We start from the raw sequence: 18,614 nt of genomic DNA on the forward strand, positions 1-18,614 counted from the left end.
AGTGTGACGCACATGAAGGCTAATTTTATTTATTTATTACGTTTATAGGGTACTACTTTTCAGCAAGGATGCATTCAATTGATCAAACGTGATAGTAAAAACATTTCTAATGTTACAAAACATTTTGATTTCAAATAAATGCGGTTCTTTTGACCTTTGATAATCAAAGAATTAAAAAAAAAATACATCATGATTTTTACATCATGACTTTCAACATTGAAAGTAATAAGACATATTAACTTCTTAGGCATGATTTCTGAAGGATCATGTGACACTGAAGACTCAACTTTGTCATCACTGGAATAAATTGCAATTTAAAAAGTATTGAAATAGAAACGTATTATTTTAAAGGTGCTGTATGGAGTTTTCAGCGGCATCTAGCGGTGATGTTTCAGATTGCAACCAATACGTTTACAAGCGAGTGCGCGTGCTTTCTTTTGTTTTTTATTATTATGTGGAGTTTGTGTTGGAGTCTGTGTTGTGCTAGTCGTTTCCTAGTATTAGCAGACTCCATGTCATAAAGTTGCAGTGTCGTCGCTGTTGAGTGCAAAGTCAGTAGATGAGGCGAGACGCTCGGGAGCGCGCATGCAGGTCTCAGTCACGTCACTGGATTTCGCGGCAAATCTGACCCGGAGCATCACATAGAAATAGGAATACTTGCTTTCAGAGGTAATAGCAAAACCCGCCAAGTGGATCATTTTATTGTGAGATTACAACCCCTTCACACACAGATAATAAAAAATGGATTCATTTTAGTAGAAAAACTCCATACAGCACCTTTAAATTGTAATTTTTTCCCACAATATTACTGTTTACTGTATATGGTTAAATGAATGCAGTCTTTGTGAGCACTACTTTTTTCAGAAACATTCAGCGTTCTAGATCATATGTTACAGAATTAAAATTTAACAGCTGTAGACCCGCATTTGATCTTAGTGAATGGATGTTACTTTCTCCTAAGTGAAATGAAATGCAAAATAAATCTCTTCTTTCCTGTAGATAAACAGTCTGACCTGTGGCCCAAGTCCTCAGCAATTTTACACGATGGCTGCCCTCAGAAAAAATGTGTTTACATTTTATATGTAGAAAAAAACAGTTTTTCAGACAAAAAGTCCCATGTGTTTTTCTCACCAATTCAATCAGCCTACTGAGCTTTGCACTGAATTTCTTTTTTGCAATTGTTTCTGATTTGAACTTGAAATTGTATATATCAGGCTCAGACAGCAAATGCAGTCATTATGACAAAAGGACTGCGAAGTTTAACTTTAATTTACCTTTTTTTTTTTTTCTATCTTGTGTGTGTGGTAGTTAGCAGGGTTTTGCCTCAGAGGATGATTCATCTGTTTGTATAATTGTGATTAGTTGAATGGGTAGGATTCGGTAGCTCTGATTAATTGCTATCATTTTTCAGACCATGACATCATGCAGGATTTTAGTGAGGGGAGTAATGAGAAGAAAGTGGAAGGCGGGTGGGGGGGTGTTGGGTTCAGGTCCTTGGACTTTGGGGGTGGGACCCAAATCCTCAAATGCTATCCCCTCTGTTTGGTAACTTTAACCTGCTGATTTATTAGCAGCAATGGCAGGATGCTGAAATAATTGGGCTTGGATCAGCGTACATGGCAGCAGCAAAAGTGAGCTCAGTGGTGGATTTTATTGAAAGAATGTGTTGTTTTGGATAAGGTTACTGAAAGGTCTATAGGAAGGCAAAAGAGTGTGTGTATGGGTGTGTGTTTGTTGGATAGATAGTGTATATGCTATATCCAGATTTTCAGACTGAGTAATAGGAGGAGAGTAGACAGAACAGACATTTGCCAACAAGATGATTTGGCTGTAGATTGTGTGTGCACTCATTTCATCTCACGACTTGTGTTGGTTGGCGAGCATCTAGGTGCTTATTGCACATTTAAGTTGGAGCGTGACCAAGAAAATCTTTAATCCCTAACTATACAGTTTGTCTTGTGATGTAGTAGTCTTCTTGAATCTCCATGTCACTCACCCTGAGGGCTATATTAATCTACCCCCTCACCTTTTTCAAAATGAGAACTTTCTCTTGCTACTTTTAAATTTTATTAAAAATTTTCAGTCAATTTGAGTGAAAAGTTTAGACAAATTTGGTATACCTTTTGCTGTAATGATGACACCACAAGTGCTTCTTTATTTATTTATCTCACACAAAGGTCTTTTGCAAAGCACACATTTCTCAGTAAATAGGGTGAGATATTTTATTTATGAATTACGGTCATTTTGATTCTTTGTATGGTTTAAAAGTATTATCAAACGAAACTCAACAGTACATAAATGCGCAATTCAGCAGGACTACAACAGTGCTGAACTCCCTTTTCATGACGACAATAGTTTGCACTTTATTTATTTATTTATTATGTGCACAATTATTACAGTAATCTATATTACTATTACAGCAGCAGAAATTATAATCAGAATATACAATCAGAGAACACCAAAGCCTAATATTTTCTTCTTAAAGGTGCAGGAAGCACTTGTAGCCAATCAGCAGTAAGGGGTGTATACACTCATGAGGGGGGAGGTGCCTGTGCATCCAAAATCGCATACTTCCCTACATATAGTAGGGATACCTAATACTTCTGACGAGATTTTGAAGTGCGAATACGATGGACACTTAACTATCCCATGAGGCCACGGGAGAAGGATTTATGAATGGCGGTGAAGTGACTTAACTGACGCTGGTAGATCACATGATGACGACAACATGGCAAATGTAGTACATACTCATACTATATAGAGCAGGGGTGCCCAATCCTGCTCCTGGTGATCGACTGTCCTGCACAGTTCATCTCCAACCCTAATCAAACACACCCGAAGCAACCAATTAAGGTCTTCAGAGCACGTCAGGATCACTTGAAAATTAAAGGCTGGTGTGTTTGATTTGGGTTGGAGATGAACTGTGCAGGACAGTCGATCGCCAGGAGCAGGATTGGGCACCCCTGATATAGAACATACTTTTGTAGTGGCCATGATGTAATTACTTATTCAAAATAATTACCTACTCAAGAGTATGCGATTCCGGATGCAGCCAGCGTGTTTGAGTTTGGGGCCGGAGCTATTAAGATAGGAGTGTGATCCTTTTGGGTAGGGGTGTATTTGTTTTTTGTGTTTTCAAATATCAACAGTGTTTCTCAGAAATCACTCACTACACCTTTAAAATGGTAAATGGTAAATGGACTGCATTTATATAGCGCTTTCACAGACCCAATGGCCTCCAAAGCGCTTTACAATATTGCCTCACATTCACCCATTCACTCACTCATTCATACACCGACGGCGGAACCTTTAAGTTCTCAGATATTATCTTAAAGGCCCCCTGAAGTGCCTTGGAACACGCAGACTTGTATGATGCTTTGACGTAATTTCATCTGAAACAGTAAGCTAAGGCGGGATATATTGAATGGCTCCTCCCCCTTTTAAAACAGCCAATAGTGTTTAGTTTAACTCACAGACTGCAAGTCGTACTTGACAGCAACCATGGAAGCGAATCAGAGCGCTGACGATACGTTGGATTCAATAGTAGAGGTGTGAATAAATTCTTACGTACAATCTAACATACAAATGGAATAAAACTCGAGCAACCGAACACACATCTCCAACCAGTGGCCTAATTTTGTTTTAAAAAGTGGTTGGGACAGGTGTGTGGGGTGTGAAAAAACAACAACTATACACTCGTATAGTATTTTTATTTATTTTTTCTCATCAAAACCGAATATGTTTATCAGTGGTTGTATATCAAGCAGGGACATGTTTGTGTGCAAATAGCTACTGCATTCAAATGTCTAAATATCGGAGATCGTTGATTCTCCCACCACCCGCTCCTCAGACTGGACGGCGCTCACACAGGATGCCAGTTTGAGCTCACGCAACGGGTACGAGCGCAATGGACAATGCAAATTGGCAACGTGCAGTATCACAGACCAAAAACAAACACAAGCATTCCAGCCTGGAAACACACATTTCAAAGTAAAATAACTGCCTGTAGAAGTGTTTTTCAGAGAAACTAGTATATGAACATAGCATGTTTCTTCAATATATGCAAACATATTATGGTATATTTATGGTTTAGTAGAGTGAAAAAGTAACATACAGCACCTTTAAGCCTAACATATTCATACTAAAAGCAAAAAAAAAAATTAATCTTTTTCATTTAGGAACGTTCTTACGAATTTAACAACTTAGATTTTCTATGTTCAGTTCCAGCATAAAGCTGGTCATTTGAGTGTTCTTGTGGAGTTCAGGTTTTGTAAGGCATATGACCACCTGAGTTTGTGTGATTCTCATCGCAGTTTCAGTATCCCAGAACAATGTCAATGAAGCATGCAGAATGTCCTAGAACACTTTGATTTGGCTTATTTCTTTCTTTCGGCTTATTGCTATTGATTACCATTGTATGGTTTTCACTGCCATGAACAAAGGACCAAAACTCTGAAACCGTGCAGCCAAAACAAGACTCGCTACTTTGGAAAAAAATGTTTTTGAATGTCAGTGCTTAGATTTGTCATGTTGAGCCTTGGAACGCAAGCACAGCCAGCAGACATTCTGTACTATAAAAGTTCATGCTGTTCTCATTTCCTCTGTGATCTCTCATTGGTTGACACAAGGCTTCATTAATGTTTCCTCTCAAGTGCCTTCATTAGAAATGTTTTTGTTAGGGCTGGGGGAATTAACGCGTTAATCTTTGCGATTAATTTGAGATGTTTAACGCATTAAAAAAATAACGCAATTTACGCAGCACTTTTCTTTTTGCCTCGTTTTAATGATTAGTTCCTGTTGCGGCTGCTATTGTGAGTGTGCCGAACCAAGTCACTCTGTCATGATGAAGGACAAGGATGTAGTTTTAGGAGGAATGTTTGCATTTAAAAAGTTGCCTAACGGCGCGTTTGACAAAACAAAGATGATATGTACAATTAGCAAAGCTGAATTCAAATACCATAGAAGCTGGATGCACAAAATTTTCGGCCGCCGAAAATGGCATTTTCGTTTTTTGGCCGAAAGAGAAAAAAGGCCAAAAATATAACAATGGTAAAATGACCTGCTCTGATCACATGCTCTGGTAATAATAGCTTTTTAGGACTATTATTTTGATTAGTAAAAAATGTAATAAAAAATCTGTTAAATCGGAGTGTGTTGCATAGAACTGAATGAAGAATAATATATTGATATATTGCTGTTTCATATTATTTGAATATAGGGCTATTTTTTTTTTTTATTATTTTTTTTTTATGCGTTTAATTTAATTAGGTGATTCTACGTTTAAATATTGATGATTACAAGCTTGGGGGAAATACGATTAATTGTAATTAATTACCGCAAATTGTGTAATTAATTAGTTTTTTTTTTATCGATTCCCAGCCCTAGTTTTTGTACATTTTTTTTTTGACATCTGTTTGATGTTGGATATTTAATAGTAGTAGTAGTAGTTTTTGATTCTCTTAATATAGTTGGGTATATAGTAGTACAGTAGGGTTTATATTTGTGGTATGGGGACTCCAATGTAAATTAAATAAAAGGGAAAAAAGACTGCCCTGGATTTATACAAGACAAATTACCAAATTTATCTATGGTGTCTATTTCTACCTTAATCTGAATTTAGCTCTTGCTTCAAAAGAAAAGGAAGAACAGATGAAAAACTTCAGAAGCAAACAGAAGATAAGGTTTGGGTTAGCAGTGATAAACCAAGCACTACGGTAATGTCACTTTCTAGAAATAATAGAGGCACAAATTAGATTATGGAGAAAGACAGGAGCACACATGTTAGCACTTTTGAGATGCATCTGTGTACACAGGAGGAATACATCATGGCCCTGATGGCTCAGAGTGGAATAAAAAAAGTTCTCTCCAGTGAGACATTGAGGACAGAGAGACTGACATGCACCGTCAGAGGATTTTGTTGACCTGAGAGCTAATGTCACTCATCTCCCACGTTACCTAGGATCAGTGATGGACTGAAATAATGGCCAGGCAAATGTTCCGTTCCATAATCTACAGCCTTGTTAACAGAATAAAAAACAATTGTGTTCAATGTTATTTGTTTATCAAAAAATTAATAAACATTATTTGTAAATAAAATAAACAACATTTTAAATGCAGATTTATTAGGAAGTTTGTCACTGGTCGTTATGTAAGTGTAAGGCCTCTCTCCTCACCTTTTGCTGTTCTTCTAATCTTTCATTCCTTCCTCTGCATAGTGTTTCCCCAAGTGTCCATGTTTCTGTGTCTATATCCTGTTACAGAGCGTACGGGAGGTGCTCGAGCGCACACTGTGCTCTTTGTGCAGTGAGGTCTGCTCGTCTTGAGAAGGCATTTCCTCATGTAGGTGAAGGAACAAGATCTGACTTCTGAAAGTGATGTTTCCTTAGTGGGGTGATTACAGTGAACACAGGCAACACTTTAAATGCATCCTATGGAAGATCTGGTGTGTGAAACACAGACACACACAGATTTACCGTAAGTCTTTTAGACTAAAAGTTTTTGGCCAAAGTACCAGCGATCCAGAAGCAAGCAAGCAATTGTGTTGTCTATTAATCGTATTAGTTCAAAATTCCATATAAAATAATATTACAAATAAAATTGGTTGTGATTAGCTGCAATTTTTAGTGCAGTTTTTTGGTTTCAGCCTGGATGGAAAAATGACTTGATGCTGGAAACCTGCTCAGCAGTGTGTTTTCACATAGGATATACAATGGCCATGTCTAGCTTTTAGGGTCATACTGCAGGAGACATTTAAGATGGTATCCAGCGTTTTATCCCAGGCCTTCCGCTCATTCCCCTTTACCTCCACACATTCCCATTTACCTTCCTGTCATTTTTTTTTCTTCTTTCCCTGCGTTTCGGGCCTGTCCTGTTTTCAGCCTATATGCTGGCATTCCTCAGCCTTATTACCTTAATGAGACCCAATTTTCTTTTTTCAGCAAAATACTTGTTAATGATAGAACTGTAGTGCAGCAGGGTTAAAGCAACATCTTGAGTGTTTACTGAGCAGGTCATTGAAGGGTTAGTATAACAGTCTATATAGAGGGAGTGGAACATCACACACATAATGTTTGTTTTGAGTCTCACTATGTGTTTGTGTGTGTGTTTATAATTGGAAGTTTAATAGCCCTGTTTTACACGTATCTTCTGCCTACTGGTTTACTCGCAGGTGGCATAAATCAGCAGTGATAATTGCGGCTAATTGTGTTTAAATGACCTCGCTGCTGTTCTTTTTGCTGTCTTTTCCTCTCCAGCTTTCTCCACTGCCAAATCTGCAGCAAACAGAGCCATGTGGTTCTTGGTAATTTGTTAATTTAAGAAGTGACTTGAAGAGTGTGTGTATTGTTGTTTGTTTTCACGCCACTTTAAGTGACTTTGTGTCAAACACTCCTTTTGTATTTGTTTTTTCAGGTCCATCTTGATGGCTAGAGCTTAGATACGGCTAAAATGATTTGAACTTCAGACTTTTATTGTAATGACGTTTGAAAAAGTTATGATGACATAGTGTGTTCAAGAAAGCTTATTATATTCATACGCACTAAGGAGGTCTATAATACTCGATCCATTAGTTTATCATTAACCTCGATAGCTGTGTTTCCATCCACTTATTTTTATGCGCATAACTTCTATAAATGTGCTGATAAACTTCTTATCCGATATGCGAAAATATGCACATAAACTATATGGAAACGCATTTACCGAATAAATTCCTTGATGCGCATCACGTGACTGCGACGGGATGGCATAACTGGACTAACCAGCTGACCGATCTCGTTGCACAGCATCTGAAATGGCTTCTGTGGCTTCTCCTGCAGCAACTTCCATTTTTCTTTGTGATATTTAGCGTCAGTTTATCAGGAAGTGACTAACTTCGGCGAACTGGTTTGAAATGTCGCTTTATCCGCAAATGCTTTATGCAATATTCCATTTTTGCGCATAAGTTAACTTCACAACTTTGGATGGAAACATGGCTATTGGCCATTGCTTGACTTCCACAGGTCTTGCACTTGTAATTTCTCTACATAAATGTAATATAAATATTTATACACTTACCCAAATTGCAAGTTTCAACGCACTACTAACGCAACTCAACGAAGCATTCACAACTCCCCTATTCCACGGATGCCTTGGACGGGAATAATTTAAATGAGGAATATTGTGATATGTTTCCAGAAGAAAACTCAAGACTAGTATCAAATGTTTCAGGGAATTCAGAAACAGTGCTTACTGATATCAAGTAACTCTCTTTAGAGTGGACTTTGTACATTTGCATACCTTATTTATGCTCAAACAGCAATATTACACACGAAAGACAATTGAAAATGTAAAAAAAGCATAATAGGTCCTTTAAAAATCTTACCGACCCTAACTTTTTTAACGGTATTGTATATAACACTACTAATTCAATTATAAAACTATACAACTAATTGTAAAGAAAGAAATTGTGTATTTTGGCAGCATAATGATATAGCTAAGCAACCAGGCCATGCTAACCAGGCCCATTGGTATGTACAAATACACCCACAGCATCTTTTTAAAGCTTATTGACCTTGTAGATTCCAATACCGTTTGCTTTTGTACAAACACAAAGACAATCAACTTCATCTAATGTCTCTGTTGGGAGGGTAAGAGTACATGTGAGCAGTTGTTGTCATGTCAGGAGTGGTTGGTGTCCTTTTAGATGTGCGTTTGATTTTTGCGTCTGTCAAACTGTCAAGATATGAACTATCTCCTAATCCAGTGGTTCCCAAACTGGGGTATGCGTAACCTTGGTGGGTACATGAGGTGACCGCAAATCTTAGCAAAACGTGCATTAATGTATGCATTACATTACTGTCGATCAATGTACCTTTAAAAGTGGGGTTTTAGCACTTACTAGCATGAAGAAGGAATATAGAAACACACTGTGCATAGAGATCAATTTAAGACTCAAACTCGCAGCTTGTGATTTAAGTCCGTTATTAATGACCCATTCATAAATACACCCTACTTGCTTTATTACTGAATCAATGACTCACTCATTAAAAGAGTGACTTGCCACCACCTACTAGTGGTTTTAGTTTAATATTTAAAAATATCACTTAGTTTTACCATCATTTATTGCCTTATTATATTAATAATAAAATATAGGTGTCATGTTTTGTCATTCTTAAAATCCCATACATTTAATAGGGTTAGAAAATCTTTGACTTTATAAAGGTAAAAAAAATGCTCATGTCAATTTAAGGGCAAATATTGTCCGTTAATGGAAAAGGTGTGACTGCAGTCTAATGGAAGAGAGGGGGTATGCAGAAGGAAGGTAAATGCCTCCGAGGGTACATCACTGTAAAAAGTTTGGGAACCACTGTCATAAAGAATGACTGCTGTCCATCTGAGCTCTGCACAGATTAAGCCATCCACTTTTGGCTGGCCTTATAATAACAGTCATAAGCATTTATGTGCTATGAGTCTCAGCATATGGAGCTGATCACCTCCACAACAGCCAGCCGCGGGTTACGTTACTGATGAGTAATTTAGGGAGCCGCGGCCTCTTATTCTAACTTGCTTAATTTTTCTTCCATCTCAGTTTCTGCTTTCTCTCTTTCTCATCGGTCAGAGGAAAATTTCTCATTAAAGTCTATTTATAGAGCGTGTTTTAATGGGCAGACCTCAGAAACAGGAGGAAATAAGAAAACCTTGAAAATGCGCAATCAAAGAACCTGCTCATTTCCTCCGGCTGCATTTTACAAGTGACCTTACTGTGAGAATGAAGTTGCACTCGTGAGGATCATGTGAGCTGGATTGTGAGGATGACTAACAGAGGTGGAGTTCCTGATGGGTAAATTGTGCCCGCGTGATGAGTTTGGGTAGTCAACCTAGTGAAGCATGGCTGTCTCAGCATTGTGTGTGATTGGAGGAAGTCCATCATGTCCGAGGCAGAGATGTTTGTCTCAGGCTAAACATGCACCTGAATAATGTGAGCTCATGCTCTCACACCAAGAGAGAAACAAACTTCAGTCTTTTGCAAGCTCAAATGGCAAAGAAAAAAGAATTTGCTTTAATGCGCATCACTCTTGTTTGGTCAATTTTTTTTGTTTGGTAACTGAACAAAGAGTTTATGTATATTCAAGACTTGCACAATGAGCAATCGAGTGTGCTGATGTATTGATGTGAAATAAAAATTGTTGAGTGAATAATGATCTGTTTCAACGCATTGGCTTCCACACTCGAACAGGACAGTTCAGTATGTTCAGTGATACTCTATTGAAATCATTATTGTTTTGATCTAACCAAAAGGTTTTGGAAAGGTTCTACCATTCACTTTATCACATTTAACTAAATGAAATGGTACATCAGTGGTCTAATTATCTTTCTTTACTCCCTTTCTCTCTGTCTCCCTCATGTGTGTCATTAACACCACTGCTTTATCTCACGCTGAGATGTAACAGCGAAGCTGATCACTGGTTTCTGTCACCTCCCAAAGCTCCGGGCCAATCGCCGCCTTGTTCTTCCAGGTCACCAAATTGGTCCAATTATTTGATCAACAGGAAATATTCACAGACTTCTGAAAGGAGCGTTGACAAACGGCTGCACTTTCTATCATAGAGTCGGTGTTTAACACATCAGACGACGACCTTGAGCTAATGTAATCGTCATGATAATGACATCGCAAAATCATTACAGGTGACCAAGTCAGCAGAACGACTTTGACAGCAGATAATTGGTCTAACTGAGGTAATGCAGATAGAAGAGGACCATGTCTGTGTGTGTCTTTTTAATGTTTTTTTTTTTTTTTGTAGAATCTTATTGATAGGCCATTGGAACAACTTTTGTCAAGGCCGATATTTCACCTCTTTCAGACAATTGAAATGAGGTGAGGTAAAAACCCTGATAGGTTTTTAAACGCGCACACTAGAGGAACAACTCCACACCTTCATCCACTCTCACGGATGCTTTAGGAATAATAACCGCCTCAGAGACACTGATGCAGAAAACAGAGGGTGAAATTAAAAGGCAGACTAAAGCTCAAACTGTCTGACATGTTTGTATGTGTGTGAATGGCCCTGCTCCCTGCTAGGAATCTTGCCGTCTTAGTCTCGCTGTCTAATTTCGCTGTGTTTGTGTGTGTGGTGACAGCCCATGCTGTGAGTGTCTGGCCACATATGTCTCCGTTACAGTAGCGTATGGGTATGTATGGCGGCAGGATGACACACAGGGCTGACTTATTGTTGGCAGACCAGTGCCATGGATAGCTAGTGCTTTTGCATTCCTGTTTTGGCAGTCATAGCAGTCCATTTAAGCCATTAAGCTGTTGCGTGTATCTAGCCATACTTCACTCCACTTACTTTCTTGCACATAGTATACGCACAGAAAATCACATGCACACATATTTTATGTCTCAGTGGCCATGTTTTGCACTGGACCTTTTTACTGTTTGTATCATTCTGCCTGTTTGATTTTGTGCGGACAGACTGGGGATTTTCCACAAAGTCTTTCTACATAGTTATGCCAGTAATTGGTGGCAATTGATTGTTTTGGAATGAGTCATTGAATCATTCGTTCAACTGATGCGTTCAGACACACTGATTCATTCAGGAATGAAACGTGACTGTCTTCATCAGTGGCTCATTGAATCATTAATTTAACCGATTTGTTTAAAAACACTGATTCATTCAGGAATGAAACAAGTGACTTGCTTTGTCCCAAATCATGCACTATCCATCCTAAATAGTATTTGAAATTAGAATTAGTGTTTTAAATCGGTAAATTTGAAATGAATATTCCAAAGATACCTGGATATTCTACTATTTCCGATTAGAAGTTTAGATTTGTGTAATTTATGCACACACTATTGTTTGGTATTGCCTAGAACCCATTGCGCATTGGATGATGATTCTATTAGAACTGCAAACACAAATAAAAAGTGTTTAAAAACTACAAACATGGTGGATGTGTTCAGATAACCCGACGGTTCAGATAAAGGGATTTGAGTGATTAATAGTCAGTATCTAATCTGATGAAAGAATATTTATTCAATTTTTTCCACATTAGATTTCATCTTGCAATGACATTGTGAACTTTTGAAAAGATACATTTTGTCATTAACTTTTAAATATCATTATCAAACATGGAAGGAGACATGAAGAGTTCTCTGCATGAATAACACACAACTGGCAGATCAATGTGATGTTGATCTCCAATACAGTAGGAAATGAAATGAAATGTGGAGGATATATGTGACAAGATGAATGTCAGGACAGTTTAAACGTTGACAGGATGTACCTAACTAAGTGACAGAGCGGTCCAATAAAGATGCAATTATGACAAAGTAGTATGTCCAAAACCTTGCCTACTCTACTGCTGCAAACTCAAAAGTATGTACTTTCTTCATAGAGTACAAACTTTTAGGGTGTACCGGTGTAGTATAAGTAGGCGAATTTGGACGCAACTTCACCAGTTTTTTCAAAAACACTAATGTGTTCAGGGATGAGACAAGTGACTGTCTTTTATGAATCATTGAATATTCTAATAGACATGTATCTTAATTAAACCACATTTCTTTTTAGTCTTTAATGTTTGTATGTAAATCTGTTTACTTTAAGCAAGTGTGGTTGTTGACTCTTTGTATGTGTGTTACAGGGTGCCACCATAAAGAGAGATGATCGCACTGGGGCGATTATAGTGGCACGCATCATGAGGGGCGGGGCAGCAGACAGAAGTGGTGAGCACTAATGCGCCTCTTCTCTCGCTACACAAATGTACCCTAATAATACCCAGATGTTTAGTTTGTTTACACAAAGCCTGGGATGGTTTATTACTCTGAATAAACTGTGGTCTCTTCTTAACTTCTCTTGTTATCCACTGCTCTTTGTTGTATCTAGGGCTGATACATGTCGGAGACGAGCTGAAAGAGGTTAATGGTATCCCTGTTGATGACAAAAAACCTGAGGAAATAATCCGCATTCTGGTATGTGTGCGTTTGTGAAGAGACTACTAGAAATGCCATCACCAGCATGTTAACAGTTAGTAATATAACCGAATATTGTGAAAAGATGGTTTTATCCAGTGGGAATTGTTTGGACCGTTAATGTGTGAAACATTATAGGCTAAGAATATAATGTTGTTTTCCTCCTAGCTATTGCAGATGAAATGAAAAGATGTTTTAGCAAGAGAAAGTTATTGTGAAATAAAAAGACAAAAGGAATGCACCAGTGCATGTTGTTCATTTAATTTACTAAAAAGCTTGTTGATCGTGTCTTTTTGTTGATTTTGCTCCGTTTACAGTCCCAGTCGCAAGGTGCCATCACGTTTAAAGTGGTCCCAGGCATCAAAGAGGAGGCACAAAGCAAGGAGCCCAAGGTACAGTTCATCAGCATTGCTGCCGATCAGACATGACAGTTTAGGAAAAAGAGATGGCCGATATAGGATGTCCCCAGATGGTGGGGAAGGGGGGGTTTCTCTGTATATGTATTTTGGGATGCTGGCTTGATAGATGAACTTTTGTTCCCATCCATCTTCAACACAAATGATTTGCACTAAACCTCTCAGCTCCTGTCTAGCTTACAAACAGCCTATGTCGATCTGTTCCTAAACCAAGTGAGCTACATGAAACCTCAATAATGACAGATTTACAATGCTCTACACATGCATCTTACACAACACTTTAGTCAGAACGGTTAACACTTAAATGATTCCTACAGAATTGAATTTGGACATGAGCTAAGCTAAAGACTAATAAACTAAAAACATAAACCACTAACAAAAATATTTAGTGAAATAGCACATTTTTAATAGGTGATACTAGGTGTATAGGTTTTAGCAAACCTTTGCAATGGATTGTGTCCTATCCATGAGGAATAAATCCAATTCTGACTTAAATTTCAGTAAAACTGGCATACATGTTGACATCAGGAATGTGCCTAAAATGTTCCCCAAGTACACGTCATGGTTATAAGTTGCAGAGATTGGGGTCTGTAATTTGTCTCTTAGTCTTAAGATTGCCTTTTTGTTTTAAGACGAGAGTAAAACAGTAATATTGTGAAATATTATTACAATATAAAATTACTTTTCAAATTTTTTTCATTTCAAAATGTTATTTATTTATGTCAAAATTGATAATTACTCCACATCACATCATTACTCCAGTCTTCAGTGTCTTGTGATCAATCATTATTATGTGCTGTTTTTTTTTTCCAATACTATTTGTATTATTTATTGTGACAATTATACATTCTTTCAAGTTTTTATATATATATATATAGAAAGATGAAAAAACAGCATTGATTTTTAAACAAGTAGATATCTCTTCTTTTTTTTTTTTTTTTTTAATTAAAAATATATATACAGGTGTGTAGATATTTTTTTTTTAAACGTATTGACCCCAAACTTTTGAGTGTTGTACTGTAAATGAGGACTGTACCATTTATTTGCGGCTTTATTCTATTAGTTTTACTGTGCTGTAATGGTTTAAATATGTTTCAGTTTTAAATTCAGTCATAAGCCACATGTGTGTTATCCAGTGACCGTAGTTTACTGTTTTCCGCACGTGTAATGAATATGTTGAACTGCTGCTAATTGGCTGCACATGTGTAAGAGGGATAAAAAAATGATGGAGTGCAAGACAGAGAGATGAAGCGTTCCCTCAGGATGTATTGGTGTGTTTGTGGGGAACGTTCTCCCTTGTAACATCATTTTTCTGTATGGCACATGCAGCTCTCTAAATCAACACAAGCCACTGCTCTGTGCTTTGGGGACTTTGCTGTCTCCGTTTGCTCTCAGTAACCCTTTATTTTCTTATTTGTCTTTTTTATTGATTTGATACGTCTGCTCAATCACTCCAATCCTCCAAACACCTCATGATCTCCTTTAGAAAAGCGCTAATGAGAATCGCATATCATTTCCAAGAAGATTTTACATGTGTATGTGTGGAAATTAAGCCTGTCTGCTATCCAAAAATGCACCTTGATTTGGTCATTACTTAGAGAGAGGGATGGAGCAGATGTGATTTGAATTTCATCTTTCTCTCATTTCATTTTAATCCATTTAATGTTAGTTTTGAAGCTGCTTCTCTCTCTCTCTTGCTCTTCAGATGTTTGTAAAGGCGCTTTTTGACTTCAATCCAGCTGACGATAAGGCGATCCCTTGCAAGGAGGCAGGCTTGGCGTTCAGGATGGGAGATATCTTGCAGGTTATGAGCCAGGATGATGCCACCTGGTGGCAGGCCAAACTGGAGGGCGATGGCAACCCGCGCGCTGGACTGATCCCTTCCAAACACTTACAGGAGAGGTTAGCCAATGCTTTTCTCTCTTCCCTGCTCATTTCCTCCCACTATCACCAGTTTTAAATTCAACAGCACTCCTTGACTCCATCATCTTGTCCGCCCTCTGTCCAGCCCCCTCATATATCATATTCACCTTTCATGCATCCATCTCTCTGTCTCTCGATCATTCCAGACTTCTTCCACTCCATTACAACCTGACTTTCACTCCCTACTATGAAAGGAATGACTTTTCTGACTTTTTTGTATTCCTCATAATTTTTTTCCCTTTTTGTGCAAGTCGGCTCGGCCAAAATACTTTGGATTTCCGTGGCTGTCTGGGCTGGAATGAGTAATGACAGACAATGATAGCACTGGTTCACATCCACTTTGGACGTCCACGCACGGAAAAATTGCACATCAGTGGCTTTCTTTTTCGTAATGTGGACTCTGATGTGCATGCATATGTGTGCTGCCTTAGGAAATAGTTTCTTTGCTCTGTTTCTCTTGAAGAAAGTAACTTTCAATAGTAAAACATATTTTTTAACCTGTCAGATGTACAGTAGCAAGTGCTGTTTCTGGCTGACCATTTACACCACACACACACACACACACACACGCACACGCACACGGATACTTAGGCAGGTAGCTCTGCATTGTAGTTAAGTGTTTAGTAATCCACATATAGCTGTGAAATCTGATGATTTTACTGCATGTCTCTGTACAGCTACGCTCATGGCAACAGAACAGAGTTGTCAGTCAGGTTTGTAGTGGTTTATTACCAATCATTAAGTTTGGTCTAAAAACACAGGGATTTAAAAAAAAGGAAGTGTTATTGTGATTGTCAAAACATTTGGTAACTAAACAGAATTTTATTAAGTTTAGGCTTCTGTTTTTATTATTGCTTGACACAAATTTCAATTCTTGTGATTTTGATTCTGATCTTGATTCAATATTGACTCATTTGGATAAATAATAGGTACAGTAGATGCATGCATGTAAACATACAGAGAGCCCTGTCAGCTGATATTATTAAAGGTTATATAAGTAAAATTGCTTATTAAAGGTAAATATAATGCGTTTTTGTTATAATTACAATTATTTAATGACATAAGTAAAAATATAATACCTATGTAATATAGTGCACATATTTAGCTAAATACTCCTCTCTATAGCAATTTTTTTTCTAGTCAACTAACGTGCTATGCTCATTAAATGGCTTTCCTGAGGTAAATGTAACGTTATGTGACATAATTGTTCTCCTGCTGTTTTATTGACCTCTTTCCGTGGTTGAAAAACACTGATTGATCAATTACGTTTGAGGCATATCTTTCGGTAAGTTGTACTGTATCTTTAAATAAAAAGTAACAGATGATCGGTTCACATGCCACTTGAGCTCAGCTGAGGTGCTACAGTGGTCTGTCACATTTATTAGCGCCAAAACGGTATTTATTGTTTGAATTTCGTAATAAAATTGACAATCTGAGAGCTGATCATTTTTTTTTCATATCAAAAGGAACCTGCTCTGTCTTGTCTGTCAGTGTCCTCTTTGTTTCGCGATTTTTCTCTGCGTGAGAAAATGGATGTGTGGCGTTAGAGCGTGTGAAAAGTGTCAATTGCGTGAGTCTCACGCTGAATACGTGAGTTGGCAGCAGTGGGTTTACACATTTTGGTTGTAAATGAGTGACGCATGATATTCAAAGACCAAACAGACTCCTTTACACACTCTTGTAGGTTGATATAGATTTGATGTGTGATTGCTTCTCACAGTTGTCAGTCCCAAACACTGACTCTGTGAATGTATACTATCTGTTTACTACTATCTATTGATTTTTATCTTTCTCTCTCACTTCCTTCAGGAGGTTTGCAGTCTGGAAACCCCCGACCATCACTACTCTTCAGAGGACCCCCAGCAAAAGATTTTGTAAGGACCACACTCAAACAATCATACAGCAACTAAAACAACCACTGAAACACATACACACACCAGAGCTCAACAATGTTTTTTTCCCCTACTGTCTCAGTCGGCCCCACTATGAAAGAAGTATAATTAGCAATAAAAAAAAAAAAATAATAATAAAAAAAAAAATATATATATATATATATATATAGTAGAAATATTTGTATTTTTACATTTAGATTTAAGTGTACTTAACATCATTTCACTTTATAAAAGTGTTTTTCTTTACAAAACTGGAAATTATGTAAATATAATGTAACATTTAAACACTTTTACTGGAAAGCGATGGCATATGAAAATGCAAAACATTATTCTTTGGTTTGTCGTTTCACATTTGAATTGTACTTTTAAGGTGGTTACAAATCATTTTTGCAATTTTGACAAACCTTTAAAAAAACATAAAACATTTTTAACCGTTTTTACAGTTTTAAAATTACAGAAACTGAACAGTGGTTCTCAGCCAGGGGGATGGGGCCCTCTATGGAAAAAAAACATTCAAAGAGGCCAAAGAATGACTTTTAAATAAACAAATTAGTATTAATATATTCAGATAAACAAACTCTAAAAAGAAAAAAATTCAACAACAAAAAACTTTCTTTTTGAAGAATCTTGAAATCTCTGGAATCTTAAAACTTCCGGATTCGTGGACCAATATAGAACACACACACACCAAATAAAAAGAAACAACAATTAAATGGGCCTTTTAAAAAGACAGCTGTACCAGTGTCTCCACAGCTTGGACTGCTTGTTTTTTAACTTTTAAAAAAAATCTGAAATATCAAATAATGTGTTAGACAACAGGGACCTTCGTGTCAAACAGGTTGAGAACCACTGGTTTAAAACATGGTTGTACAAGTTCTGAATGTAACATTTCCAGTGGTAATGCCCAAAACTCTCTCTCACTGACCTCAGGCCAGACACTGTATTGTTGAGCCCTGCACACACTCATCCTTTTGTTCCTGGACTACAGCAGAAATTATTTTTGAACTGTCGTATGAGAGAGGCCCATGCAATGCAGATGCTGTGACGAGACAGTGGCTTAAAAAAAATTATAGAAGGAACAGCAACCGGAAAAGATTAGATGAGAGGGTGGGAAGTGCAAGGTGAAGTGGATGCAGACAGGGAGCCCAGACTCCCCTGATTGGTGCCAGACAGATATGTGGACACATGTGTATTCATGTACATGTGCATTAATGCACGCCTGGACATAAGCTTCCTCTCCTGCTTTCCATTAATCTCTCACATTTGACTATTGTGTGCGTGTGTTTGTGCGCCACAGCTCTAATCTCTCCCTCCGACTGACATCAGGGGTCTTTATGGAGCTATGCTGGGTTACTCTCTACACATGGGCGCACTTAAGACTCACCACGAGACAGACCCGCAGCAACACTCTCGACATGTTGCCGTCATCCGTACAGC

At 37.7% G+C, this 18,614-nt stretch overlaps 1 protein-coding gene across 6 annotated transcripts in view; it reads left to right on the plus strand.

Annotated features, from left to right (window-relative positions):
- Positions 1–18,614, plus strand: part of mpp7a (MAGUK p55 scaffold protein 7a) — a 110,390-nt gene that overhangs the window by 58,794 nt on the left and 32,982 nt on the right. For all 6 annotated transcript variants that reach the window (XM_079595309.1, XM_079595313.1, XM_079595310.1 and 3 more), the window contains 5 exons: positions 12,619–12,700; positions 12,861–12,946; positions 13,264–13,338; positions 15,068–15,264; positions 17,095–17,159. In XM_079595309.1, the coding sequence (XP_079451435.1) occupies positions 12,619–12,700; positions 12,861–12,946; positions 13,264–13,338; positions 15,068–15,264; positions 17,095–17,159 (505 nt within the window). The remainder of the gene's footprint in view (positions 1–12,618; positions 12,701–12,860; positions 12,947–13,263; positions 13,339–15,067; positions 15,265–17,094; positions 17,160–18,614) is intronic.

This window comes from Phoxinus phoxinus (genome assembly GCF_949152265.1).
Source record: "Phoxinus phoxinus genome assembly, chromosome: 21".
Classification (NCBI taxonomy): Eukaryota; Metazoa; Chordata; class Actinopteri; order Cypriniformes; family Leuciscidae; genus Phoxinus; species Phoxinus phoxinus.